The sequence below is a fragment of the Drosophila simulans genome, chromosome 3R (genome assembly GCF_016746395.2).
Source record: "Drosophila simulans strain w501 chromosome 3R, Prin_Dsim_3.1, whole genome shotgun sequence".
NCBI lineage: Eukaryota > Metazoa > Arthropoda > Insecta > Diptera > Drosophilidae > Drosophila > Drosophila simulans.
The window spans coordinates 25,829,866-25,856,342 of NC_052523.2; the positions used below are offsets into that span (position 1 = coordinate 25,829,866).

At 45.6% G+C, this 26,477-nt stretch overlaps 7 protein-coding genes across 9 annotated transcripts; 4 read left to right on the forward strand and 3 right to left on the reverse strand.

Annotated features, from left to right (window-relative positions):
* Positions 1–15,613: 15,613 nt before the first annotated feature.
* Positions 15,614–16,642, forward strand: LOC27206491. The gene has a single exon (XM_016177779.3). It carries the CDS (start codon positions 16,024–16,026, stop codon positions 16,435–16,437), a length of 414 nt encoding a protein of 137 aa, XP_016036849.1. The 5' UTR covers positions 15,614–16,023; the 3' UTR covers positions 16,438–16,642.
* On the reverse strand, positions 16,563–16,895 carry LOC6730081 (ductus ejaculatorius peptide 99B). Its single transcript, XM_002105338.4, has 2 exons — positions 16,736–16,895; positions 16,563–16,682 (listed from the first exon to the last, which is right to left on the reverse strand). Exons 1-2 carry the CDS (start codon positions 16,839–16,841, stop codon positions 16,630–16,632), a joined length of 159 nt encoding a protein of 52 aa, XP_002105374.1. The 5' UTR covers positions 16,842–16,895; the 3' UTR covers positions 16,563–16,629.
* A 913-nt stretch (positions 16,896–17,808) lies between these two features.
* Positions 17,809–18,392, reverse strand: LOC6730082 (general odorant-binding protein 99b). Its single transcript, XM_002105339.4, has one exon. It carries the CDS (start codon positions 18,343–18,345, stop codon positions 17,896–17,898), a length of 450 nt encoding a protein of 149 aa, XP_002105375.1. The 5' UTR covers positions 18,346–18,392; the 3' UTR covers positions 17,809–17,895.
* Positions 18,393–20,115: 1,723 nt separating this feature from the next.
* Positions 20,116–23,875, forward strand: LOC6730083 (vegetative cell wall protein gp1). 3 transcript variants are annotated; one of them, XM_044923330.1, is made up of 3 exons: positions 20,116–20,591; positions 22,647–22,922; positions 23,172–23,875. In XM_044923330.1, exons 1-3 carry the CDS (start codon positions 20,577–20,579, stop codon positions 23,730–23,732), a joined length of 852 nt encoding a protein of 283 aa, XP_044779265.1. In that variant the 5' UTR covers positions 20,116–20,576; the 3' UTR covers positions 23,733–23,875. The 3 variants fall into 3 exon arrangements, with proteins under 3 accessions (XP_044779265.1, XP_016036850.1, XP_016036851.1); XM_016177780.3 differs by having other exon boundaries at positions 20,130–20,591; positions 23,142–23,875; XM_016177781.3 differs by lacking the exon at positions 20,116–20,591 and having other exon boundaries at positions 22,120–22,922; positions 23,142–23,875.
* A 108-nt stretch (positions 23,876–23,983) lies between these two features.
* Positions 23,984–24,497, forward strand: LOC6730084. The gene is made up of 2 exons (XM_002105341.4): positions 23,984–24,090; positions 24,150–24,497. The coding sequence occupies exons 1-2, from the start codon at positions 24,042–24,044 to the stop codon at positions 24,374–24,376; spliced, it is 276 nt and encodes a 91-aa protein (XP_002105377.1). The 5' UTR covers positions 23,984–24,041; the 3' UTR covers positions 24,377–24,497.
* Positions 24,498–24,652: 155 nt separating this feature from the next.
* LOC6730085 (pterin-4-alpha-carbinolamine dehydratase) lies at positions 24,653–25,699 on the forward strand. Its single transcript, XM_002105342.4, has 3 exons — positions 24,653–24,857; positions 24,929–25,079; positions 25,330–25,699. The coding sequence occupies exons 1-3, from the start codon at positions 24,730–24,732 to the stop codon at positions 25,627–25,629; spliced, it is 579 nt and encodes a 192-aa protein (XP_002105378.1). The 5' UTR covers positions 24,653–24,729; the 3' UTR covers positions 25,630–25,699.
* Positions 25,641–26,447, reverse strand: LOC6730086 (N-alpha-acetyltransferase 40). The gene is made up of 2 exons (XM_002105343.4): positions 25,979–26,447; positions 25,641–25,922 (listed from the first exon to the last, which is right to left on the reverse strand). The coding sequence occupies exons 1-2, from the start codon at positions 26,347–26,349 to the stop codon at positions 25,685–25,687; spliced, it is 609 nt and encodes a 202-aa protein (XP_002105379.1). The 5' UTR covers positions 26,350–26,447; the 3' UTR covers positions 25,641–25,684.
* Between the last annotated feature and the right edge of the window lie 30 nt (positions 26,448–26,477).

A 26,477-nucleotide genomic window follows, 5' to 3' on the forward strand; every position in this document is an offset into this window, starting at 1 on the left:
TTCCATCTCCGCCAGAAAATCCGACAGCACTGAGCCCGGAAACAGGAGCAAGAACAGCAGCAGCAGGAGCAGGACCTCTCGCATCCGCAGGAGCAGGAGCAGGCAACATGCATATGCTCCTCGAGTGGCGGCACAAAATGCATACAATGTCAGGCATGGAAATTCTTGATAATAGACAATGAATTAATAGCAGGCGATTACCGGGGGGGTGACAGTCAGCCAAACCTAGCCAACAAACAATCCTAGTCAGAAAATAGAAAATTGAAAACAGACTGGAAAATGGAAGATCGAACCGCAGATAGAGCCCAGCGGCATTGGGAACAAAGTACAAAAAAATGGCAGGAGTTGTGCTGAAAAGGGGTTTCTGTTTCTGCTGGCAGATGGCACATGCCTCTCCAGAAGTGCCGTCGTCAATTAAAAACCAAGGAAGCGCCCAAGAAGTGGCCCACCCCAAGGCCACCAAGCGATTCCAGCCGAAAAGGGTTACTTAACAGCTTAGGATTAGGCGGGCATATGTTTTTCCTGGCTAATTCTAGGGTGGTCTCTTCGAGGTTTCTACTCGCCGGGGGCTTTAGTTTCACTGATTTGTTATTATATGCTCTCCACATCTCGGATGTGGCAGGCCGAAGATCACAAGATGCAGCGGCTCAATGGGCAATGTAACCCAACCTGCGGCTTGTCAACCGGCGGGTCAGAGGCCAGGCAGCCACAACTAATGTGGCAGCCCCCAAAAAACGAGGATGCCTTGTTTTTCCAACAGACAGCGCGGGGAAAACGTCGACGGATGAGTGAGGAAAAACTGGAAAAGAAAACAAATGCCATTTCAAGTAGCAAACGTGTAAAGTAGGTGGCCCACACTGAAAATGACAGTGGAACCAGCTAGATTTTGGGAAAATTAAACAGGATTAGGGGGTGGGATAGGATAGTATTAAAAGAGTTAGTTGACTTGCAAAGTATCTCAGTCTCTGAAGGATTGTATCTTATTCTCTAGGTATCTAAATATTAAATATATTTTATTTCAAGAAACGCATATATCTGTAGGCTCAATACAAATCTGCCCCAACCACTGTGGCTTCATTTTTTTTTATTTTTTGGGCACTGGGGGCATTTTGTCGGCTAATAAGCAGAGAGTCCATCAGAAATAGTGAAACCTGCGCCGTTTGTTGGGCAACTGCCAAAACGATGAGAAATCAATTTTTCGGATCGCCTGGGTTTGTTTTGCTTTTGATTTCGGTTGTTGGTAGTGTGTGCCGCCCAAGCAGCCAACAGATGATACGACCATTGAGTTCCATGTGCCCAACTGTGAGTTTGGATTGAATACAGTAGCTGGGATGGCTGCCTAATGGCTCACCCCGCCGACCTGTTCTTTGATGCACTCACTCCGCGTTGTGTTTACACAAAACTCATAATTTACATATTGCCGTGTGTTTTTGTGCTGTGATGATTCCCTACATTTGGCCAGTTCGATTCTTTTATCCCCGCCGACGACAGGGCTCTTTATGGAAATATGTGTCGCTGCTGGCGATGGCAACTGTACCTTAGGATGTTCACAATACTCCCTAAAATCCAACCAGGGAAAAGTGCTAAATGGATTTTAAATAGCGTGGGATGAATTGTGCGGGGTTGTTGCACTCCATTGTTTGCCTTTGCATATCCACGATCCTCGTCAAACGTTTTGATTCTGCTCTTTCAACTGCGTAAATGTCACGTGTAGTCTGCGGCTGACATCGACGTGTGATTCTGTGGCCCAATGCTGCAGTGGCTCAGTGGTTGGGTGGTTGGGTGGTGCAGTGGTTGCGATGGGGTTAGCCGAGTTGAGAGTGCGATAAATATCTAAATGCCGTGATTTGCCTCATCAAGGGGCGTTGATGTTTATCCAACAGTGTGTTTGTTTGTTTAATTGACATCGGATCGGGTTGTGAGTGTGTCGAGTCCTTTGTGCAGGACACGTGGAATGCTGTGGTCTGCTCAGGAGCGATCTGACTTCATCCCGCGAGTAATTGGCACGCGCGAATCAAGCTAGATGATTTAGATTAAATGATTGTTTGATGTATAAAGGGGGATCAGATTGTTTGTTAAGATGACTTACTATAGAAAAAACTAATAAAAATCAAAGATACTGGCTATACATGTACTGTAAGCCAGCCAATTGAAACTGAATCTTGGCTGACAACAATGACGCCCTACCCCTCGAACACCTCGAAAGTTAACTGCAATACAAATGCCACGGAAAATGCCCGACACTAAAAAGCAATTCTCTCCACTATATCCCTGCACTTGAGCCACAAAAGCCGGTTAAAAAACAAACCGAGCACAATATGCAAAATAAATGCTCAAATAATAAAGTGCAAAAGGCGAGGAGCAATCGGAGCACGGAGCACGAAAATGGCAACGTAACTCAAGAGCTACTCCAAATGCGAGCGCAGGAACAAAGGATCCGCCCAAAAGCGAAAAGGACGAAACAATGCACACAGCTGACACACACGCACACACTATTAAAATAATATTTAAATACAGCGCCGGCGTGTCAGCCAGTGAAAATAGTCAAAGGAAAAGCCAAAAGTTTCACAAATGCGAGAGTGGATAAAAAGAGCGACGATGCACAGGAAAATACAGGATGTCTATGGAATCGATTCAATATTTTATTGTTAAAATCACATAAAAGCTAAAGAGTTCAGGAATAAGTGAGATACATTTTAAATGTTTCAAAAACTATGAAACTGTGCTTAAATTAGTAAGTTTGCTTTGCAGGAATTACTAATAATTTTATTAGTTATTAGTACTATTAGTATATCCTATTATTTATATTTATTTCAGTGCTTATATTTGTATCCTATATATTGTTTGCTCTGTGACGGGAATGGACACCGGATGGGGTCATCATCACTGGCGGCGACAAACGGCCAGCGGACTAAATAAAAAATAATAATGGAAGTTATACATTTTATTTCGCAGGCGAGTGGCGGCAGGATGGCGAGAGGGAGGGGCGGGGAGGGCGGCCAAGGACTCGACGAGTCCTGGACGGGCTGGCAGCCAACCCCTTTGGAATGTTGACAAGCAGCAGGAGCAACACAAAAATAAAAATAATCAAATAAAACTGAAAAGGACTCGCTTTTGTGCGCTTTGTTGCTCGAGTAGTTTTCTGTGCTCAGTGCTCTGTTTTCCGCTTCTCTGTGTGCGTGAGCTCAAATGAAATAAATGTATTGTATTTGGAAGCGCAGCAACAAATAAAATTTTAATCAAAATGTAGTTGAGTGTTGAAGGGTTGTTCTGCGATTGTGTTCCAAGTTCCAAGTTCCCGATGGCATTCATCCTGCCACTGTAAGTGTGTGTGTGTGTGTGTGATTGTGCGGATTGTTTCTGTCAATCAGCAGCCTCAGCTTCTTTTGTTGCTGCCGAAGGATACAACTGATATTGATTTCGAGTTTGCCGCAGGCACAAAGGACTCGCAGCGCAGGAACAGCCAACCATCCAACCATCCAGCCAATGGCAAAAGTTCCGAAGATATGGCACATGGTGTGGCTACACAATGGCAGCCGGAAACGCTCACCAATACAAGCACATCGAGCACTTCCAGCATAGTTTCATAATTGCGAACGGCAATGGCGCCGAATTGGAAGGCCGCCGCATCCTGGCCACTTGGCATTGCAACGCCCCCTTGGCCCGAAAGCACACACTCGCGTTCACACAAGTAGGGAAGGGGTTTTAAATCAGAGTTGGTAGCTAGTAAAAATCCACATAGTTAGTTAGTTTATTATATCTAATGATTCACTGCAACCAACATGATTCCCCTTTTTATCTAGACCCTATGTTTAAGTTGCTTTGGTTTTAAAATATTTATAAATTGAAGAAGAGTCTACACTTGTGACCCCATCTGTGTGAGCCCACTAGTACATAGTTTGCGTTGTTACTTCGTCCTGCGAGCGGCATGCGACATGTTTCCCCAGCAGAGAGAGGCAGGATATCCAGAGCTTCCAGCTTTCCCAGCTGGTGGCAAATTTCATTTGAATGCCGTCCAAACTGCTTGTTGGCATTGCAGAGCAGCGGGGGGTCGAGATGGCTATATATTTGTATATATACATGGGCACTGCGAGCTGCTGCCTGGCTGAAACTCAATTAAAATGGCATTTAAATCATGCGATCTTCTTGTTCCGCCAACATCCCGCACCCCGGTGCAAAATTCTTGGGCAACTCGCCTCAATCGCCTTGACTAGCGACCCTTTTGTTTGCCGATTGTCGTTTTTCGGTCTGGAATTGTTAATAATTTGTAATGACACGCGCAGTTAACCGAATGCTAATGGTTATCGCCCTTCGAGCCGTAGCCGATTTACTATTCGAACACAAAGGATGCACTCCCAGCAGCCCCTGCATCCTTTGTCTGTAACTCTTGCCCTCGGAGGGCGGCACATGTCTGCAATTTACGCTGATTTTTATTCAAATTTCGCTTAGTGTATGAACCGCTGTAGCGAAAAGGGAAAAAATCCAACGAATAACCCCATAAAAAACGGTGGCGAACTGAAAGATATTTCATATTGAAATTGAATGACGACTTGCTGAGCATTTGATAGTAAAATCCATTGATGGACTTGTGAAGTGCACTACGTTTTTCATTTACCTATATTAACACTACTTTTGCAATTACAGTTACATTGATTTTTGTTATTTAGTTATTGAATTTGTAACACAGGAAAGTTGTTTAGATATTTGTTAGATTTATGTTCTTTATGTCCTTACAATTACTACTCAAACCCAGTGTGCGAGCTGTGAGACCCTTAGAAAGGCCTTCGAATTAAGAAATAAAAAGGATATCAAGGACATTAACGACCCTTCATATAGCGACCGCAACTATGCCAAATGGAAATGTGGAGTAGAAAACAGGCGGGAAAAAACACATTTGCATATTTATCTTTTTTCGGTTATAAGTGCTGGCTGCTAGCTGTTAGCTATAACATTAGCATTTCTCAAAAGGATAATGTGCCACCCGGAGCCCCCAGCCGCCGCTCAGCCATTCCTGCCCAAGTCGTTTGGCATTTTTCCACTGGCATCTCCACGCATCCAGCACTCCGCTCTCCGTTCGCAGGACGTGAAAAGGGGGATTTTTGCAAGTGGCACAGCCGAGTGACAAGCATTTGTTTTTTGGGAACGGGAACGGGAAGCGGGCGTGTGCATGTCCTTAAGGACCTCGTTAACAAAGTTATTTTGTCTTTTATCGCCCGCTGCTCAGTTCTACGTTCGCTGTTCGCTGTGCTCTGTTCTCCAGGATGTCAAAACATAATTCGCCATGTGCGGCATTAACTTCTCGCATTATCAGGCATTTCGATTTGACGTCATGCGTGTGACATAGTACAATTTATATGGTGGCTCGTGTCGGCATCCCGGGCGTATGAGCAATGTCGTCTGCCTTGTCATTCTGTTGCAGCTGGTTCCCATCACGTATACATATACATATAGATCCATTCGCCGCAAGGACTCGCCCACACGCACAATTAATCTTTTGTCGAAGCACTTAATTGAATTGCCCCGTCATCCAGCGAGCGAATATCAATTACCACCACAATTATCGGCACAAAGGATGCGGAGGAGGAAGTGCTCCGCTCTTAATTGAATTACAAGTTCACAAAAGTACCCACGAGATAGATTCCCTGGAAATAGCGCAGCCTGGGTGCAGGATGCGTCCGAATCGAGGGAAATTCAAGACGCTGCGCCTGCGCAGACAGCCCCAAAGACCCAATTGCAATTGGCATCGGTATCGGATAATGAAGAATGCTTACAACTTTTTAACACATTGCACAAAGGAGGCGAACAAAGGATCGATCTCACATTCCGCACAACAAATACACACGAGTATATATGGCCGCGTCCTTTGTGGGCACTCGCGTGTTCATTGTGATTGCGATTATTGAAATGCGCACATAATGCCAACAAAACGAAGTTATGTGTAAAGTATACATGTATGTACAATGCCCAAGTTTATACCTTCAAGTGATTCGCGCCGGTTCTCCATTGTGATGGCTTCTCGAAACCAGAATCGTTCAATTATATAGTACAATCGCTCCGAAAACGCAGGCGCAGCCCTCGCATAATGGCCGCCGATCGCAGCAGAGAGATCACTGAGAGAAAAGCAACCCTAATTGAGGGGTAAATGTTCTAAATGGGTGCTCAACATTTACATAATATGTTGTATTTTCTAATAAATAATCAAGTTAGTGTTTGAATTAAGTTGATAGTAGAGATATCCATGCAAGACGATTATGATTACAAAGGATGAAGCTTTGATTCCAGTTTGATAGTACACCCTTTTAATTGCAGTGTACCATCAATGGCCTGGCAGAGCGGGGGCTGGCAGATGAAGTCGCTGAGGCCGTGGAAGCTTCCTCCGGGAAGCACACTCAATTCCAGGAAATTAAATCCTTAAATGCTGCATATAATATACATTAAAATCGGGTTTGTGCTCGAGTCGCGTCCACTTCAAAAGTGACTTGAAATGCAGGCAGATGGAAATACGTTTTATGTAGCTAAATGCGTTTCCAAATTGTGCTGAAAACGAGACCCTCTGTGCAAATACGTTAAACGGTTTTGGCTTGAGCTTTCAAATAATTATATTTTAATGATTATGGATGCTATTTTATATAAAAGACGAGGAAAAATAACCGCCGGGTGCGGTTTATACACAAAGAATTGAATATGGAATAAGGGTCTTTTAAGGTAGTAAACTTCAAGTTATACCTAAAAAATTAAATCAAAACTTTAAAATGTGGATGACAGAATTCCAGTTCATATAAATTACACTTCTTAATGAGAAAAGTAAAGTGTAAATTCCCAATTAATCCATTATGAACTTGCCAAGAGCCACTTCACTCACCACATTGTCACAATCCACAATCCACATTCAATAAATACAAGATAAATTTCAATTTTCAATAGTACGCCACCAGCCCACAACCGCCCCCTTTTCCCAATACCCAATACAATGACACTCGAGCATAATTCAAAATGCCAGTTAAACATATTTTCCCATCTCGACTTCGTTGTGGAGACAAGGCAGTTGTGCAAAAGTATTTCAAGCGAAAAATCACACTTTGACATTGTCTGCCTGCCCGGCGGAATGGAGCTGCTCGGCATTGGGGTTGCCTGCCAGTCAGTTCAACTGGGCGTTTGATCCGCTGGTGTTTCCGGTCAGACGTCGACGGCAGCCCGGCATAATTATTGCCAATAAACGTCGTCCCACTCCCAGGATATCTTCGCCCCCCAACACCCCCCTCGCACCTTTTTTCCGGCCCCTTTTCAACGACGCGCTGCCAGGGGCGCAAAAACACTTTGTAATATTTGGGCCGGGTGGAGAGGTGGATGCCACTCGATTCCGGGATGCCTGCACTGGGAGAAAGTATGTAAAAATATAGTTACATGACCCTAAGGTTGAATCATATTCATAATCAAGATACTTCTATTGTACTCATCTCAATGGAAGGCAAAACGATTAAAATACTAGTATCTTCAGTATGATAAATACATATTATTTTATATGTATAAATAGATATATACATTTACATTTAGTTTGTATTTTCTATAAGTTACTTATCCCCAGTGTGGATGCTCGTGTCAAAAGGCAAGGCCGCAATGATTGGTGGGGTGTTTTGTGGGTGGGCTGGTCTGGCCCATTTCTGGTGGTGGATGGATGCGGATGCGGATGCTCGGCTGTTGGTATGCTGGGCTGTTGGAATGGGCTGGGATGTTTGGATGCTTCGGCAGTGTCTGTGGGTGACATTCCCGAATTTCATTTGCCAGCGCAGCTCAACCGCAAGCGCCCATCAAATTTCGTCACGGAAAGTGTGTAAATAAGTTCATTACACACATTTGATTGAGAGGGGGATTCTGCCCAGCTCAGCTCAGCTCCCCAGCTCCCATTAGGCAGGATACAGATCTCTTTGGCCAGGTGTGTGGTATTTGATGCCTGGCCATGGGTAATTAGAAATCAGAATGTATCTCGACTGGCAACACAATCATTTAATTCAATTTACAGGCCACGCTCAACTGACTTTCCCTCAAAATACGAGTTCGGAAAGCGATTGAAAAGGTTTAAGGATGCGAGGATGGGTTTGCGGTGGATCGGGCTGCTCGCATTGTGTGCCCCTGCCCGATGGCCAAGGATAACTGTCTGAGTTTGGCAAGACAAATGGGGGTGCAAGTCGCTCGTGGAACTCACTCACTCACTTACTTAGTCATCACTGACCCGAATCGCAGCCCAAAGCGGTTGCGGATGCATTTAATTTATTATTAGAATTATTTATGGCCAGCGCTTGGGGAGGGGCGTTAAAAAGCGGTTATTGTTAAGTTTATTAGAGCTGACTGGCGATCCGGAAAGGGAAAAAAGGGGTGCGACCCAGCCAGGACACTCGCAGCGGCACAGTGGTTGCCATTTGGCATGCAGGCGCAAGGATACTCGGGAAATTATTCAACTGCATATCATTGGGTACATTGAAAAAATGATTATGTAGATGGATTTGGTATAAGATAGATAGATATGTGTACCACAACATAGCCAAGCTAAACATTAAACCACTCTAATACTATAATATAATACCCACTGTACCCCTTCACAGTTTCCGAATTCGGGAGACAAATTTTTGGGATAAAAATGATGGCAAAAAATGATCAAAAACAGCCAAAGCGCATAATTCATGCATCAGATACAAGCTACTTCAGATAAATTGCAGGACCAACGAACTAACGAGCCAAGCTGACCACAACAACAATGACTTGTCGCACACTTGAGCCTTTGAAAGGATAACAATTTGTCACAAGAGGGAAAATGGGCGAAGTAGGCACACACCAACACACACACACGCACACAGTTTGTATCTAGCAGCGGGTTGAATTTGTTTTCGATTTGCGTGAAAGTGAAATATGTTTTGGTGACATTAAGCCGACGGAATCAGGATTAGAGGCAGCATCCTGCGAGGACAATGGGCCAGCGCCGTCCTTTATTCGTGGCACGTGCTCATCTTTCCACTTTCGAGTAAGTAGCGAATTTTTTAAACATTTGAAAATGTTGTTATCCTTCGCCGCTCCGCTGGAGAGTTATTTAAAATTTAATTTGGCATTCGATTCTCTGGTGTTGGCATATGCCAGTATTTTGGTCTGGAAAGGATTAGCGGCTGTCACCTTCTTTCTCCGGAATAAGCGAGGAACGGAAAACCATCCTGATGCCAAATATCATTCCTTTCGGCTACAAGGATGCAAGGATATGCTCGCAAAGGCGACAAGTCAAGACATTTTTATGCAAATTTATCTCATTACGCTGCTCGGCTGGCACTTGCTGTTGCAAAGTTATTTTCAGCGTGAATTTAATTAAATTAAATTAAATATTCAGCACATGGCAGCCGAGCCAGAACAACTTTCGCACTTGCCTGCATCCTGGCATCTTGACTTCAGACCAAGTCCTGGCTTCTTCTTCCTTCGTTAATTAATATTTATATTCAATATTCATGCATAAAAACCAGGTATCCAATGGGAATTAGGCAGTTCGAGCACGTAGAACAAGGTGTTCCGGTTGACAAGTAATTAAAGTCGAATAAACCCATAGATCAAAGCCTACATTACACTAAGTTATGCTTAAGAAAGGATAATTGCTATAACTAAGTTTACCAGTTATAAAGTATAAGTATTAAAGCTGCCTTTAAGAAAGAGCCGTCGAGTGCCATTGGTGGCCATAACTCCTTCTTTTCGTGGCTTAAACGCGATTAGAGCACCTAGCTCAAGGACCAGCTGCCGCCGCCACTTCCGCAGGACCTCTGGTTGCGGGTCCTTCGGGGATCCTGGAGTCCTTTCTGCTCCTCGAGATTCAAAATGTCGAGACAAAGGCTGCGGCGGCAAGGCCAGCAATTATTTGTGGCATTCGCTCAAAGGAATTGTTTGGCTTTTGCTATATCTTTTAAATACAATTTATAAAGCACGCGCCGCTGCACAATGCGAGTGAGCGAGAGGGCAGTGGGTGTGAGGGAGACGGGCAAAAGCTGCACAATGGGCGAGATAAGAAGGCGGCCATTTTGTTTATGCGCCGCGCACAAAGAAATGTGCAAATCTGAAAAACTGAAAATCTGAAATAACAGCACAGTCGAGGGGCGGGCAGCAGGAGCGGGCGTGGCGCCTCCGCCGCTTTTTAGTGCGAAAATAATTGTAAAATGTGCAAATGCAAAAGGTTTCCAGTGTTATTTCCTTTTGGCCACCGCCACACAAAGGTGGCACAATGGAAAGCCGCCTCTTCAGGAAAAACTGGCGAGGAAAACTGACGCCTTTGTGGGGATTCGCGGAATCGAGGCAACTCGGCCGCAGACTGCGTACTTTGTGTGTGGTAAAATTGCAATTTAATTGCAGTTAAATTGCTCGCAATTTGCTCACAAACCCCAAGGGATTTCTTTCTTCTTGTGAAAACAGAAATCAGCAAGGTAAACAAGCAAATGAAAATTCAAGCGGAGTTGGGGGGGTCACTATGTGTGTTAGAGGAACTCGAGTGGTTTTCCATTTCGCAGGCGATTCAGTCGAGCGGAAAAAAGGTTCATCTTGCGGATAAGAATGTATCCAAAGGATGCACAGATCTCCAGTTTTGTGTGGGAAGGCTGCACTTGAGATACTCAGCCAGTTGATATCATTATTTGTTTGCCATTTGAACAAGGACATTCAGGGACGAACATGTGTGGAAACGTCCCCGCAGCGTTTATTTTGATTTTATGCCGGAATAAACGCAAATAAACAAATTGGATATCAAAACGACGGAATAGTGGATTTTCCCAGGCCATTGTTGAGTTATGATCCGCAGATAAGATCTACTAGCTTTTGAGTACGCTAATTGCAGCTACCCCTGCTTCTAGGCTGTTAACCCCATCGAAAGGGACTCGCAGGAGGAGTCCTGCCTGCCTGGATGATGCCTGCAGGCAGCGGATTTATGGGCCTGGCTGCATCACCTTGGTTATTTAATTTGGTTATTGTATTCATTGACACAAAAGCCAAACCAGCCAGCCGCCTGCTGCGTGTTTTTTGGTGCCTTGCCAACTGCCAGCAGCAAATAAGCCCGGAAAACAAAACATCCTCCCACTCCCCAGTGCACTGTCACAAAATTCGTGGACTAAATGGGGCTAATAACAAGTTGCTAAGATTATACAAATTTCATGTTACTTTATTAAGCTGGAATATGTCATCTAAAGAACACCATTTAATATATTTCATATATTTCATAATAAATAATAACTTCCTACTTTTGTTTTCAGTGCACACATCCCCACTATTTGAAAGCCCACACAAAATCCGGTACTTAGCCAAAGCCTGCAATGTGTTTTAGTTGAGTTTATGAATAAAATTACACAGGAGCAACGGAGGTCAGGCCGCAGAGGTCAGAGGAGCGGATGTGGTTGGGGCGGAGCTGGCTCATATCAACGCCAACAATGGATAATAAGCGTATCCACTTAATGGTTGCCAAGGTGCCGAGGTGGAGCAGGCGGCGGGAGCACCAGCACTGTGGAGCTGCGAGTGCCAAACCCGCGGTCAAATGCCAGCGAACAATGCCAAATTGTGGGTGGTGGGTGTTCCTGGTTGGGTGGTTGTGGGTGTGAGTACGTGTGTGCCAAAAATCCTTTGGCCGTAATCAAGCGGAAAATAGCACAATGACTATCTACAATATATCTGGGACAATGGAAGACACTGGCAGCAGGCAGGAGGAAAACTGGCGATTGTCAGTTGAAAAACAAAGGCATTTTCCACCCACACGAACGGTTAATCAGTGCGAAAGGGGGCGGGCACATTTCGGCAGGCAGGGGGCGTGGCATGGCGTACAAGCAGAACAGACCAAACTGTTACAAGAAGTCGATGCGATGAGATTTCGGGCAATCAGCGGGTGGATTAAAGAGTTCTTAAGCAAATAAACTTCAAATGATATGATTTATAACAAAAATCTTGTTAAATTACCTATGCACTTTTAAGTATCATTTTTGCCATATGACTTAAATACTTTAAAAGCCACCCTCGTGGTGTGACAAATATCAATAAGTTGCAGACAAAGTGTATCCGTCTCACTCGCCCTTCAAAAAGGACCTCCTCCACTTGTCTCAAATTTCGCCTGCACATTGCGCATACGCCACATTGGCCTCTGAAGATACACAAGTATGTATGTATGTGTATGTGCATTTGCAATGTGAGTTTTGCTGCTGACTGCAATTGTTGCCTTTGATTTGAAGTGCAGACATTCCGGGGCTGATTATGCGGGTGCATAATTGACATGTGATTAGGAGTAATTGGACTCTTATGCTGGAATAACTTTTCACAAAGATTGATTTCCACTTAAGTGGTCATTCCATGCAGTATTGTGTCAATAATAAAGAACAAGGACTTTAATTGAAGGCACTGCCATTAATATTTAACTTTTTCATGTGCTTGAGACGAGATAAAATGTCGAGTTCGCTGAAAGAGCGGCACTGCATTCTTGCAAAGATATTCCTGCAATTGCATTTCGCTGCCAAGTTCTGCTAATTGCTCGCCCGCTAATGACTCTATGCGGCATATCCTGGCCACTAACTGCCGGCCACGCCCACCCAGGACACGGGCACTTGCCAACTGCCATTTGCGGCAACTAAGCGCAATTAATTAACAACCCAGGCGATTGCATTAAAAGCGGGACAGGGAATAGAAAAAAATTATACAAAATGTTGGTACTCCATAATGGAGCGCCGGTGGTCGCGATGTCCCCGCCCATGGTCACGCAGAGTTGGCCAAAGAAAATGCGGCTTAATGCTGAATTAATTCCAATTACCGCGGTGCCGCCTGCTCCTGCATCCTGCATCCTCCATCCGCCATCCGCCATCCGCCATCCGCCATCCTTGACCATCTCGACCAGCGGACGAGCACACTCATCGGACTGGCCAGTAATTTAGCCGCTAATGCGCGGAGTGCGGCCAACAAAAGCCGCCGCACGCGCTGACCTCCAGCTCAGTCCGTGTCCGGCTTACCCAGTACACTGCCAGAAAAAAATATGCAATAAGTTGTGCAATAAGTTGCAACAATCGTTTAAGTGCGCCTCAAGAGAGCTGAATGAGGAGTAACAGGTGTAGCCTCTAATATACCAATCATGAGAATCTTGCATATGTTTAAGCTACTAGTTTTTTCCAGTGCAGCCCCTGGCAATCGCCACTCCGCATTGCCATGGCCTTTTGTGCGAGGTTTTAACATGAAATTATTTTATATAAAAATTTCCCTCTTTCGGCCAGCCATCGGCCACTTGTTTGGCTTTCAGAAGATTCACTAATTAATTATTAATTAAGTTGGAAAAATTGCCAAACACACCGCCGCCCCCGCCAACGCCCATCTTCCATCAGCTGAATGCGGAATGAAAGATGCCTTTGCATTCGGTTTGAAACTTTTGAAAGTATTCCAATTTTCTAGCATTTTCTCGTCCGCTTTGCGCAGAACTTTGTGGGCGGAAAACTTTCGAGCGAGCTGGAAAAACTTTTGGCGCAACGTGTCGCCCCCCCGCCCCTCCAATTTCCCCCGCAGCCCAAAGGTTTTTACTGTCGCATTTCTCCGACTCCCGAGAAGTCGGCACTAAAATGCAGGCGCCGAGTGGGCAGGAAGACGCCATCGTTAGCAGGTCCTTGGTGGGATAGAAAGGAGCTGCCTGGCCTGGCTTAAACAAAAAGCACGTGTCCTGCGAAGCGCCTTTCATCACGCAACTCAGCTGACCTTCCAGCTCGGACACAACAGGCCATGTGCAAATTGAAAGCGGCCAAAACATACGAGTCTGAAAAAGTGAAAAAAAAGAAGCAGGAGGCTGCTCAGAAAAGCGCAAACATTTATATTTAATTGGTGGTTTGTGCTCGAGTAGAGGCCGCCCCCTTGTGGCCTTGTGTCTACCCAATTGAGTTTCAAAGTTGCAATTAGAGCAGCCTGAATGAACGACTACTGCCCACTTTTCCATTTCCCTGCGGTTGTGTGTTGTGGGTGGCCAGGTGAACTGCTGGCCGCTCTGAATGGAAACAGTTGAGTCCGGGGCGGACCGGAGGTGGGAAATGTGGAGGAGGGCCACTCCGCTGGGAGTGAAACAATGCGCATTGAAAGGAAACAAGTCGCAGACCATTAAGCTCGAAAGGCATTTTCCTATGCACAACGTAAAGTGTTTTATTTGAATGGCCGGGATTGTAAAAGACCATAAAAGGGGAATCTAAACGAAATTCAAAAGTCTCGAAGGAGCTGCAGAGATTGTGTAGTTATGTACTTGCATTTAAGCCTTCTGGTAATAGTAATTCTTAGCACTGATTGCCAGGCGAATTCATCAGAAAACAATCAGCGCGAAGTCAAAGGAACTGAGATTTGCCAATCCATTTAGTTCGATTCATTCTGCCCTGATCCTTGGAAACTCTTTGAAACTAAGTGCTTAATGCTGCCTGGCAAACTAACGCAATCTCGACACGGGCAAAGCTAAATGGAAATGAAAAACCGAATTGAATTTACCTTGCCTTTGACTATTTCGACACTCGTGCAGTGCCACGCCCCTTTTGTGGATCAGCAAATGTGCCAAGTGTTTGCGGATGCACTGCGAGAAATACCAGATGTTCGATGTTCATGGTCTTGAAGTGGAAATAGTTCAGCCAGATCTAAACCTGGTTCTAAGTAATTTTCCTAGATTCCCTAGACTAACTCCTCTCAAAAGAAATGGTTTTTATTGAAATATTATTAAAGTGTCATATAATTTCTCCCTGTTTCCCAACTGATGGCTTTCCCCGCGTTCAATGACGAATGCCGACTCGGCGATGATGACTTCTTTACACGACATTTAATTGAGAAATAATTGAATAGGTCGCGTCAAGTGTTTGTTTGGCGTTTGGCTGGCTGAGGTCTGGGATGTGGATGTGGCATACGGAACATCGGATGTGCCATATGAAATATGGTGGATCTGGGGGTAATGGGTTGGGCCGGGGGTTCCCGGAGAGGTCTGGCTTTCGGCGAAATTAGCTTTGTCAAATGCGGCTGACATGGGCCGGGTTGAGTGGTGCGGAAAGGTCTATTGCAGCGTGAAAACGCCACTGCGAGTTGTTTAATGAAGTATCACAGTCGGCGGAGAAAGTCGAAGGCCCTTCGATGCCCCAGTCCCGATCTCCGACTTGCGGTTAGCGATTTGCGATTTCCCAGCACGGAAAACAAAGCCCATGGAGGCAGTCAAAGGAAAGGTGGAAGAAACACACGGCCACAAAGGGGAATTCACGTGTGATTGGAATCTCCGGCAATCGTCCTCCGGTCGGGCGCAGAGTGGGCGGGTCCTGTATCCTGAGTCCTGGGAACTTGTCGCCCTGCGCAGTCAGCCGCGCACTTATAATTGCAGTTGCAGTTTAGTCGATTTCTTTGTGGATGGAGAAGTGCATCGATTAATCAGGCGAATGGAGAATGTGCAAGGATATGGGAAGTATGCTAAAGTAAAATTAACTTAGTGAAATAATATAACATACTAGTTTCATTATGAATTAATTCTTTTCACCTGAGAGGTGAAATAGGAATCGAAGAATAATTACAATTGAGAGCAGCAAAATAGGTCACATAGTGATTTAACTCTTTGTTCCATTATTTCCTCTCTTTATTCATATATCCGTCAAAAGGAAAATCACCAGACACCGTTCATTAAATATGATTTCCATCTTAATCGCGCTGTTTACCGATACGTGACTCTCGATCCCAACTGCCCAGTCAGTCGTGAAACCATTCATGAACTTGAACTCGCATCCCAGTGCAGGTGTACTCGAATTATGGATCATTTTGAGATACAGCATCGTTTTAGAGTTTTTTAAAGACTCCGATTGCGTCACACCAGATGTTCCCGCGGTGACAGCAATTATACCGCCGGTAGACGCATTTTCCATGAATTCTAGGCTAGTGCCAATGTCGCTACTAGAACTGGTTTCCCTAGTCTTCCCAGAGCGTTCTATGTATAAATGAGCGGTGTTCGCCAGAACTGTGGCCATTTACAAACTTAAAGCTGTCGCATACGCAATGATTCACTTGAGGCTGGCGATCATCTGCTGGAGCTGCCTGCTCATTGTGATGGCTACCACGACGGAAGCTGCTTCGGTTTGGAAACTACCCACCGCGGAGATGGTCTACGAGGATTTGGAGAAGTGTCGCCAAGAAAGCCAAGAAGAGGATGCAGCTACTTTGAGGTGTTTGGTAAAGAAACTGGGCCTTTGGACGGATGAGAGCGGCTACAATGCCAGGCGGATAGCGAAGATCTTTGCCGGTCACAACCAGATGGAGGAACTGATGCTGGTAGTGGAGCACTGCAACCGGAAGGAGCAGGACACGAGCCACCTGGACGACTGGGCCTTCCTGGCCTACAGGTGCGCCACTTCCGGCCAGTTTGGCCATTGGGTCAAGGACTTCATGAGTCAAAAGGACGTGGATCAATGAAATACAATCGTGATGGAAAATAAACCTAAGGAGTGTGCAATTTCTAGGGGGTAATACCAGATTTCAGCCCAAGGGAGCCGATAAAAAAATTGATAATTGAGCATGAGCAATGATGAGAATCTAAGTTGGCTAGCTGCACTACTGGATTTGGGCAATCCCATTTGTTTATTGTTAACAACAATGTGCTTATTTTCAGCATCTGCCACCAAGGTAGGGTCCTAAGTTGAGCCTGCACCACTTCTCACCTGTTCAAATATGCAATCAGCAGGTTACTGAAAAGGCAGCTTAAACTACTCACGCTCCATCTGACTTTTCTTCCACTCCGGACTATTTCGGTCCTGGGATACGGCCAATCCCAGGAGGGAAGCCAATACGACCAAGAGGAGAAACAGCGGAGTCTTCATGACGGATTGGCGACGATTGTTTTGTACAGATATGAAACATTTTCCCTTTTTTATATATCCAAATAGCTAATTGACTGGAATATGCCGTGGCATGCCCAGACAATATGTAATAACTATGCAAATCGCGGCGGGAATAGCTATATTCCATTCCTATTAGCATACTTCGTGTGGTCTCAACTGAGAATTGTAATTGAGGATAGGTAATTTCTTCGTTGGTATTCATGGTTGAGCCATTTTTATTGCTCAATATGTTTTAACTAAATCTAGACATCTTATAATCTTGAATGCCAAGTATTCTCATTTAAAAAAAGTTTCTGCTTACCTTATTTTCACCAAGTTACAGTCAAAAAACCAACGAATAATATTGTAATTTTTGCCAATACTCGTTTTACAATTTTCCGCCTAGAAATAATCAGATTTTTTGGCATAACAAAAAAAGTAGTGTACCGAAATGGAAATCTCCTGCATCGTTTAAGTCGTAGCGAAGTTCAGAATCGATTTGATTTTCCGTCTGTCATTTTTAATTTTTACCCATTTTTTGCAAAAAATCATGATGTAACCCCTTATAAAAAAGGCGAAAATTTGCAAAAAATTTTAATTCCTAAAAACATTTTAAAATGGAAAGGAATGGTTAGCTATGAGCATTAGCTGCTCAATAAAGTCTTTTTCATAATCGTGGGGCTTATTTCGGCTGAGTTACAGCAAAATTGCAAAAAAATATATGATTTTTCCTGAAAATAGTGAGTTTTTTTGGCCAGAACTCACTGGGGTGTCATAAAACTTAAGCCTTGTAATTGAATTCCCAATAAATTTGCATTCAAACTTATAAAAATATAAAAATAAAAAAAGCATCAGAAACACGAGCTTGCTTACGATGCACTGGCGCCATCTGTGGCTGAGCAGAGGCGAGAGTGCAATGCAATAGCAGCCGCCAACGAAATCTACAGATAACTGGACAGTAAAATCATTTGGGCCGTTAAACAAACACTTTATTTACGACTTGAACTTTAGACAAGCGATCAGATGGTTCTGGATGGCTGGTTCCACGCTCCTTTTAGACCTTGACGCTGTGCTGCACCAGCTGCAGGTTGGAGTTCATGAAGCACATGCCGGCGTGGTAGGCCTTCGAGCAGGAGTCGCCCTCCTTGGAGTGAGTCTCTGCGCAGTGGGCGATCTTCTGGTGCACCTCGTCCGACTCGTGCACCTCGACTCCAGGGCCGGCCAGCTGGATGTGGATCTTGTGGACATCGAATCCGTGCTCGGTGTCGTAGAAGCCGAACTTCTGGAAGATGCACTCCAGGTAGCAGTGGGTCACCGCGTCATCGGGGTACTGCCACTTCTTGTACTTCTCCACGAGCTCCTCGCTGGCGTGAACCTTCTCCACGCACTGCGTGCGATAGTTGGTCAGATCCTCGTGGGTCTTCACCACATAGTCGTGGTGATGGTGGTGGTGATCGGCCAGGACAAAGGCCAGACCCAAAAGGAGAACGATGAGGACCTTCATGCTGATGTATGTTTACCTTGTCACAACTGCAACTGCATTTTTCGCCCAGATCAGCAGTCGTTTTTATAGACACAGTACCCACCGAAGCAATCAAAGTGAAATTAACCTTTCATCGGGTCGATTTCGGGTGATTGACTGGCCCACCGATTACCCTTATCAAGGGCCAAAGGCCCCCAAGCAACGACAAAAGCAACTGCCAGATGCCAGACTCCAGATGCAAGGCTATCAACAAGTCTGAATCACGGCTTATCACAAAAATGTGACGTGACTTTGAGCAAATTCCAATTGAACCAAAGTTTCAAGCTGAACTGGCGCCATCTGTCGCGAGGTGGCTAAACCGGGAGAGCGAGACCTAGCTAGTTCGTGCAGTGGCGCCATCCGTCGTCTAGCAGCGAAAGCGAAATCTGTTTGAGAACGCAAACAAAACCATATTCTTCGTTTTTTGTTAGCCTCAGCAAATAGATATCTTTTGACTTTTGAAAACAGTGAAATGGTTTTATTGTGAAGCAAACATTTAGACTTGGGGTCACCAGAGTTCGTAGACTCATTGTGCCAATAAAAACAGAAAAAGGGAAAGCGAAACTTCGTCCGAAAGTCAAGGGGAAAATCCGCCCACCACAATGCTCTATCAAACGGTAACAGCAGACCTCCAAGTTTTCGGGACTGACCCCAGCAGCACTCAGCAAGCCCCACAACTTGCAGCACGAGTGTGGGTGAGGACCGGATCGGATTGGATCGGATCACTCTTATCACCTTTTGACTGTGAACGTGACTGCGCCAAATGAAAACAAACTATCATGCTGGAGATGGAGGTGTACACTGAAAGGAAAACTATAAATTTAACAAATTTTTTAACAAATGCTGTTACAAACTTACAAGCAATGTTAAATTCAAACTAAGTACTAGTATAGATTCTTATGCTTGGTTTGGCATACAACTAAAAAGTTTATCATTTTTCTGCCAGTGTCAGTGCAAATATAAACCTTGTTTAATAAACAATCTGGTTAACAACAAAGAGTTGAGGGCCCGACAGCTGGCTTTGAATGACTAAAACCACTTTTTATAGTGCAAAATGAACAGCCATTCTGAACTTTGCAACGAAAGTGAAACCCGTAAGCCCATTTGTTTTGGCCGAGAATAAAGACTTGTTGTGACCACAACTGCCAATTGACAATTGCATTTCCAGAGTGTCGAGAGCTGAACGAATTCCCGCCCGGTTCGGTGCTCATAACGCCCCTATTCTACACTTTCGCCGCGTTTATTGCATTCATTTGATGCCGCCGAGCACTTAAGTCGGAGCTAATGAAAACGCCGCCTCCAATGGAAAAGCATTTGGATCTGTTCAGATTGTGATTCAGTTTCAATTCACTCGAAGTGGGAATACCCTGAGTGAAATGAAGCTGGAATGAAATGGATTAATATTTGGGAACTGTGTTATGTGCAAACTTCCATTTATATGAGGACACCATGGCGTATGAGCAATTTGCCATAAAACGTAAGTATAATCTAATCCTTTCCTCTATTTAATATTAATTACTCTATTCCGGCTATAGCTAGTCGTTAGAAGTTATTAAATTTATTTTTACTATTCTTGAGAAGCCATAAAAAAGTCATTACGCCCGGTGCAAGGCTGGCTGAAAGTAGGCCAACTCCAAGAAGTTCCTGTTCGTACGCCCATAAAAATCGCCCAAAGCCAACACAGATGTTTATTTGCCAGCCTTTTAGCCAGCTTTTCATTGCCACCACTCCGGCTACTATGGCCACTATAACCACTGGCACCACCACCACCACCGCCGAAGGTATAAAAGGTTGCCCATGGAGCGCGCCCAGCGTTCGCTCAACGTCCCCAGAAACCCACTGAATCGCCACTGAAAACCAAGAAACGCGCGTGCGCAGCCGCAGAAAGAGCCAGTCGGTCGTCGGCAGTCTCCGCGTGAAGTCAACTCAACTGAATCCCACTCAAGTCGGCCCCACCGAATTGAAATCGTGATCTGTGTTCTCCCGAGTGAACTGCACTTCATACACATTATCATTTGCAGCAACTTGTTTTCAAAGTCATTTCGTATTTCGTGTCGGCGGCCAGTCGCTAAACAAATTGTGCATTTTTAAAGACAATTGCAAGTGCGAAGCAGACAGTTTATGATATCTCTTTTTTTGGGTTTTCTGGAGCTTCCTGACACATCTGACTGCATCAGCTGCATACTTAAGTCCAAGGAAAACACACGGCCACTATGCAAATGGAAAAGGTAAGCGGCGTCTGTGATAACTTTATGCACTGATTTATTATTGGATTAAATACACATCGAGTTGCATAAGGGACCATTTAGGGGCCACACTTTCTTGGAACTTTCACTTTCGACGCCCAGTCTAAGATTCAATCAAAGATTCAGCCCAAGATCCAGTTTAGACCCGGGTTTAAGGTTACGCCACTGCCATCGATTGCCTTTGAACTGGTCTTAGCCATGAATCCAACGCCATTTGCCTCTGAGTCAGCTTCCAAATAGCCAATGTGCAAATGCAGTCGACTCTATAAACCAGAAGAATGGCTTAGAACTCACCTAACTTCAAATGACAGCACTTTATAGTAATTTCTGAAATTTTACTATATGTTTATGCAGTTATTGCCATTGAAGTAGAACGTAGCAAGTGACTATTAAATATTTAAATTTACTTATAAATGTAGTTCGAGCTTTTCCTTATCAACATGAAATGATCAACACAGATGTACTTAATCTTCACAAACTACTTTGATTGAAAAACAAATAATAACAACTATGCAATTATAAAACTAAACTATCTGTCAAGCAATTAAGTTGCAAAGCAGCAACTACTAAGCCACTTAAATCACTAGTCATTAGAAACATCTCTCTACTAACTGGCTTGGTTTTAAGATCGTCTATGGGTCAAGTGGGTTCGCCACTCGATCCTCCCTCCACTGACACCTCCGAGTGACCACCCACCTGGATTTGTCGGCACGTCACTGAGCCTATGGAAACACCCATGGCCAAGAGGCAACTCCGAGCCATTGAACCATTTGGAACTATCACTTTTAACGCGCATTACAATGGCACTCGAGGTGGCCCAATTTCGTGGCTTGGAGTGCACTTGATCACCGATTATTGTCTGCTGATTCGAGCCGAATCCATTTAATTTCACTGCTGCCAGATGCCCACGAGATCGAAATCGAAAACGAAATCGAAACTAGAAAATAAAAGGAAAAGGAAAAGCGTTGAAAATTGCTCCCTCGAAGCGAGAGAAAAGATCACGGCCATCGGGAGTGGGAGTGGGTGAGATGTGGAGGAAAGTCAAAGTGAAATGCTTGGAAAGCAAACCAAATTGCCAGTCAGTCAGTCACTCAGTCAGTCAGTCTCTTGGACCACAAACTCACAAACAACAATAGCAAGGAGGAGGGCGGCCCAGCCCCACCCGACTTGGATGTCTGGGTAATCCAATAGCGGCAATTAGAGTGCCGCCCCCGGGGATCCGGGGATCCGGAGATCGGGGGATCGAGATCAGAAACGCGGTCACAGTTCCGCAGATCGCTCCAGTGCATTTCCATGCTCCAGTACCAGCTGCAGTGCCATTACCACCATCACCGCCACCCAGCCTCCTCCATGGGCAACCCGTCTAACCGGACCTAGACTCCATCTCTCCGAGGAAAGGCCTTTGTCATAGCTCCACTTGAACCCATGCACTGGCAAAAGAATCGGTTCTCAGTAGAAGGTGGAATGTAGGAATGAAGTGTGCCTTAAACTTTCAAGTGAACGAGGTACCAGTTCTGAATAGACTTTTTTCGCTCAGTGTGAGAGGTATCAGCGCCGTCCGGTTCGATTGGCTACTCCGTAATCCAATTAAAGGAACAATCTACATTTCAATTCAAAACTAATGAAGTGTAGAGAATTCGCAACAAAGGCTGACATGTGTTGATTGTTTCGGCGACTGCAGTGCTGGTATTTGAAAGTCGTGGGTTTCTTCTGGCCGGGGAGTCAGACCATATAGTCCATATAGACACGTAATACCTGGCTTTCAGAGCCATTACTAACAAGCTTCCCTGTAGAGCACCCAGCGTTCCAGCTGCCCAACTTCCGTCCAGCTCAAACACACATTGTGCGTAGTCCAAACAATTCATTGATTGATTGTCGATATGGCGATCAATTAGACAGATTATGGTTTTCATTGATCGCCATCCAGCAGCAGTAGTGACAAACCCAGGGACAGCTGTCAATGGCCACTTGTATCTATGTATCTACTGGTACACATGTATAACCGCCGACTTCGATTTCGATTTCTATTCTCGGCAGCACACCATTCTGATTCTCCTACTGCTACTGGGACTCGTTCTGTGGACCGATTCCTCGCTAGCCGCCCGTCGCCTGAGGAAGAAGCCCAAGGTCTACAACGCCCTCATCACCACCGATGACAACCTGACCTCCAGCCGCGCCTACCCGGTCATCCAGCCCACCATCCACGAGCCGGGCTACGCCCCCTTTGGACCCTACAATCCCTACGGATTCTACAGTCCGCCGATCGTGAGGTTTGGCCAGCCGATTGTCCCAGGATTGACGCCAAACGAGAGGGTGAGCTTATGGGTTTCATAAAGTTGCTAGCACTGATAAACTTTGCGAAATATTTCGCAAGATTAAGTTACTGCTAGCTTTAATAAACCAATGATTAACTTAATAATAGGTAACATAACAAGCTCACTCTATTTAACAACTCAAAGAAGTCTGTCTTGAGCAATGAACCGCACTCAGAAAAATATAGTAATTTAAACTATTGAAACCTTAATGTTACAGCTCCCTTACCCCCTGCCATCTGCCGCCCAGTATCCCGCTGGCTATGCTCCGTATGAACCACAACAGCCTGTGGAGGCGCCAGTGGAGCAGCAGCCGCAGGCGGCGTCGCCACCGGGAACCGTGGAGCGCCAGGAGATGACCAAGGAGCAGCTGCCGCTGAATCAGCAGGGACTGCCGCCCGTGCTGATCCCACTGCCCTCCCAGTTCAGAGGCCAAAACATGCACCTGCCCCCGTATCCGTACAGCCAGTACCCAGTGATCTACGACCAAGCGGGCTTCATCAGGCAGAACTACCTGCCACCCTACGACTACTACCCCAGCCAGGGCTATCCCGTGCGGGGAGCCGCTTTGCCACGCGAGGAGCAGGAACAGCCACTGAATCCCGTCCAGAGTCCACCTCCGCCACAGCCACTTCCCCTGGAGAATCTGGAGCCGGCGCAGCCCAGCTTCGAGGACATTCGCAACGGATCGGAGAGCAAAAACAGCGCGGTGCCGGATGTTCCACCTCCGCCAATACCCTCCGGACCCAAGCGTCCTCGGCCCGCGGAACCGGAACCGGAAGCGGAACGCAAACCGGAAACGGACAACTAATTGCGGGCTGCCCAGATTCCACACACGTATTTATTACCATTTCGCTTAGGCATAATATCGATTCGATTGTACAATGTCGCCTTAACCCGTAAGCTAAAGTAAGAGTTCATTCAGAGATAACGAATAAAAAACATAAAATCGCACTGGCGGTGATTGAACTTGCGTGGGTGTCCAATTCCCCAGGGAAGCCAGGGGACGATTTCGCTCACGACGGGGAATTGGGAGCCGTTTATCTCAGCTCGGATGCGACTATAAAGGCAGTCGAGTGGCCGGGAAAAGTTACAGTTTACATCGAAAGGGGAACTCAGAATGAAGCTGGCACTGCTCCTGATCCTCTGCTGTTGCCTCATCGGAATGGGTGAGCTGCAATTTTAGTCTTTGGATTCCCAATGTATAACCGATATATCCCATATGCAGCGATGGGTGACTCGGTTTTGGTGACCAAGCCGCCGTTCATTCGCAGTCGCTACAGCTTGCGTTGGAGGAAGACAACCAGTGTGGCGCCTGAGGTGGTCACTGGATCCAGTGGATCCACCATTCACACTGTCACCACCACCGACCATCCCAAGCTGGCCACTTCCACCGCCAGTACGGATTACGACTATTACGGAAATGGAGAGACGGAGAATGTGGTGCACAAATAATAGTCATATTCCAGCCATACGAGTATATATTAACACTTTATATAATCAGCGCGGCTTTGAAATCGTAACAGTGTAAGAGAAGGCCGTTTAATAAATAAACTGTAATTCAAATCTCTAGAAATCAATAGAATTCCAATTACATTGAGATTATTAAGAAATTCAAATTCAAATTAAGCGCCATGTAGACTTTATAACAGCTATGTTGCTATCAGGCGTTCTCAAAGCAAGTTGGCAGCTCCTACAGCTCCATGTTAACTCAATGTTAGCTAACATAAGACACAAGTCAGCTGTTCCGCGCCGACAGCAACAGCAACAAAAACAGCAGCTAACAACAAACGAGTTTTGGATCGAAAATGTTGTTAACAATTAAATGCGCTCAGAATGTGATTAAGCCGAACTGCCAGAAAGTGGCCAATCTGCTTGCCAGCAGCCGCAGAGCTGGTTTAACCCGCGCCACTGCAACAACAGCAACGAGTAGAAGGTATTTATAGGAAGAGGGAGGGGGAGGGTGAAAAATACCAAACTTAAATCTGAGCTTTATTTTTCGCGCAGCCTGTCGCAAATCTCAGTTCTGTATTCGCCAGCAGCGAGAGAAGCAGCACGGGCAGCAACTGGTGGCAGTGCAAATCTCCGGAGAATCCACGGCACCCCAACCACAGAAGCAACAGCAACCGCAATCACAGCGAAAAAGCGCAAAATGGTGGTAAGTACGAGCCGAAAGTGAGTTTGAGATCAAGGTGACGGAGTCTCAGCGAAATCGAGTGGTTCCCTTATCGCCTCCAACTGAAATCGACCACCCAAGGACGGGTTTCGACTTTGGGAAAGTGATTTATGCCCTAGCTGGTCATAAATTGATGTTGTCCTCTCCTATTACCACCTAACAATCGAAAAAACAAAAGCCTTCATGTATCATATGACTCAATCCCACTCACTTGTTGCTCGCTGCCTTTTAGGTACGACTAAACGAACAGGAGCGCGCCGAGAAGCTGCAGCCTCTCCTGGACGCCGGCTGGACTTTGGTGGAGGGGCGCGACGCCATCTTCAAGCAGTTCGTGCTGAAGGACTTCAACCAGGCATTCAGCTTCATGACGGGCGTGGCCCTGCTGGCCGAGAAGATCAACCACCATCCCGAGTGGTTCAACTGCTACAACAAGGTGGACGTGACTCTGTCCACACACGACGTGGGCGGGCTCAGTTCGCAGGACATTCGCATGGCCACGCACTTGGAGACCACGGCCAATTTGTTGAAATAAACGCATTGTTATACTAGTTGCTAAATGTCTATAATCGCCGGTGTCCAATAAATACTCAGCTCAGCATCGATTTGCTGAAGATTTGGTAGTCGGCTTGCTCCAGGACATCCGGCGAGATCTCGTCCTTGTCGTAGCCCAGTTGCTTGAAGAAGCAAATGGAGGCATCGTTGTTGTTCAGAACGGTCAACATGACCTTTTCCAGGTGCCACAGGCGAGCGCAGTCCTCCAAAGTGTTCATGATGAACTTTCCCAGGCCTTGTCTTCGATACTCTGCAGCCACTTGCATTTCGTAACTGAAAGGAAGTTCTACTTAATTAAAGCACAAAGACCTTACTTGTGGAATACCCACCAATACAGGACACAATCTCCGTGATCCATGTCGAAGCGGAACATTGCGTATGCCACGTTCTCCTTTTGTTCATTCTGGGCCACCAGGTAGCGAGCCCAGTTCTTGTTCAGCTCGGCGGCTTTGATCTTGGGCTGCCAGCCCATCTTGAGTTGCTTGTAATAGGGTCCCACGTTCGTCTCGGCCAGCTTAAAGGCCCACTTCAGCAGTTTGGAGTCCGCATCCGACTTCGCTCGGCAGATGAGTTTGAATTCCTGTCCGCTGGGGGCTTTGTAGTTTTGGTAGCTCAGAGATTCGAGGGGATTCTTGGCCCTGGCAGCCGTCTCCACAAATCTCTGCTTGGCGCCCTGACTTAGTTCGTCCTGATTCCGCATTGTACGCCTCAAATTCTGTAAAAATGACAATTCGACTAATAATATGCCGCGCAAATTAGGGATGACATAAAGTGGTAAACAAAATATTATTGCTTATGTCGAAATTGCTATCGATTACAAAGATTAAC

What these genes read in the sequence shown, in the direction of transcription:
- LOC27206491 (XM_016177779.3), top strand. Translation starts at nt 16,024, where the DNA reads ATGATTCACTTGAGGCTGGCGATCATCTGCTGGAGCTGCCTGCTCATT.
- LOC6730081 (XM_002105338.4), bottom strand. Translation starts at nt 16,841, where the DNA reads ATGAAGACTCCGCTGTTTCTCCTCTTGGTCGTATTGGCTTCCCTCCTG. An exon ending in GAAGAAAAGTCAGATGGAGC is followed by an intron (nt 16,683 to 16,735) that starts GTGAGTAGTTTA and finishes ATATTTGAACAG; the next exon opens with GTGAGAAGTGGTGCAGGCTC.
- LOC6730082 (XM_002105339.4), bottom strand. Translation starts at nt 18,345, where the DNA reads ATGAAGGTCCTCATCGTTCTCCTTTTGGGTCTGGCCTTTGTCCTGGCC.
- LOC6730083 (XM_016177781.3), top strand. Translation starts at nt 22,512, where the DNA reads ATGGTTTTCATTGATCGCCATCCAGCAGCAGTAGTGACAAACCCAGGG. An exon ending in GATTGACGCCAAACGAGAGG is followed by an intron (nt 22,923 to 23,141) that starts GTGAGCTTATGG and finishes TTAATGTTACAG; the next exon opens with CTCCCTTACCCCCTGCCATC.
- LOC6730084 (XM_002105341.4), top strand. Translation starts at nt 24,042, where the DNA reads ATGAAGCTGGCACTGCTCCTGATCCTCTGCTGTTGCCTCATCGGAATG. An exon ending in CTGTTGCCTCATCGGAATGG is followed by an intron (nt 24,091 to 24,149) that starts GTGAGCTGCAAT and finishes TCCCATATGCAG; the next exon opens with CGATGGGTGACTCGGTTTTG.
- LOC6730085 (XM_002105342.4), top strand. Translation starts at nt 24,730, where the DNA reads ATGTTGTTAACAATTAAATGCGCTCAGAATGTGATTAAGCCGAACTGC. An exon ending in ACAACAGCAACGAGTAGAAG is followed by an intron (nt 24,858 to 24,928) that starts GTATTTATAGGA and finishes TTTTTCGCGCAG; the next exon opens with CCTGTCGCAAATCTCAGTTC. An exon ending in CGAAAAAGCGCAAAATGGTG is followed by an intron (nt 25,080 to 25,329) that starts GTAAGTACGAGC and finishes GCTGCCTTTTAG; the next exon opens with GTACGACTAAACGAACAGGA.
- LOC6730086 (XM_002105343.4), bottom strand. Translation starts at nt 26,349, where the DNA reads ATGCGGAATCAGGACGAACTAAGTCAGGGCGCCAAGCAGAGATTTGTG. An exon ending in GGAGATTGTGTCCTGTATTG is followed by an intron (nt 25,923 to 25,978) that starts GTGGGTATTCCA and finishes ACTTCCTTTCAG; the next exon opens with TTACGAAATGCAAGTGGCTG.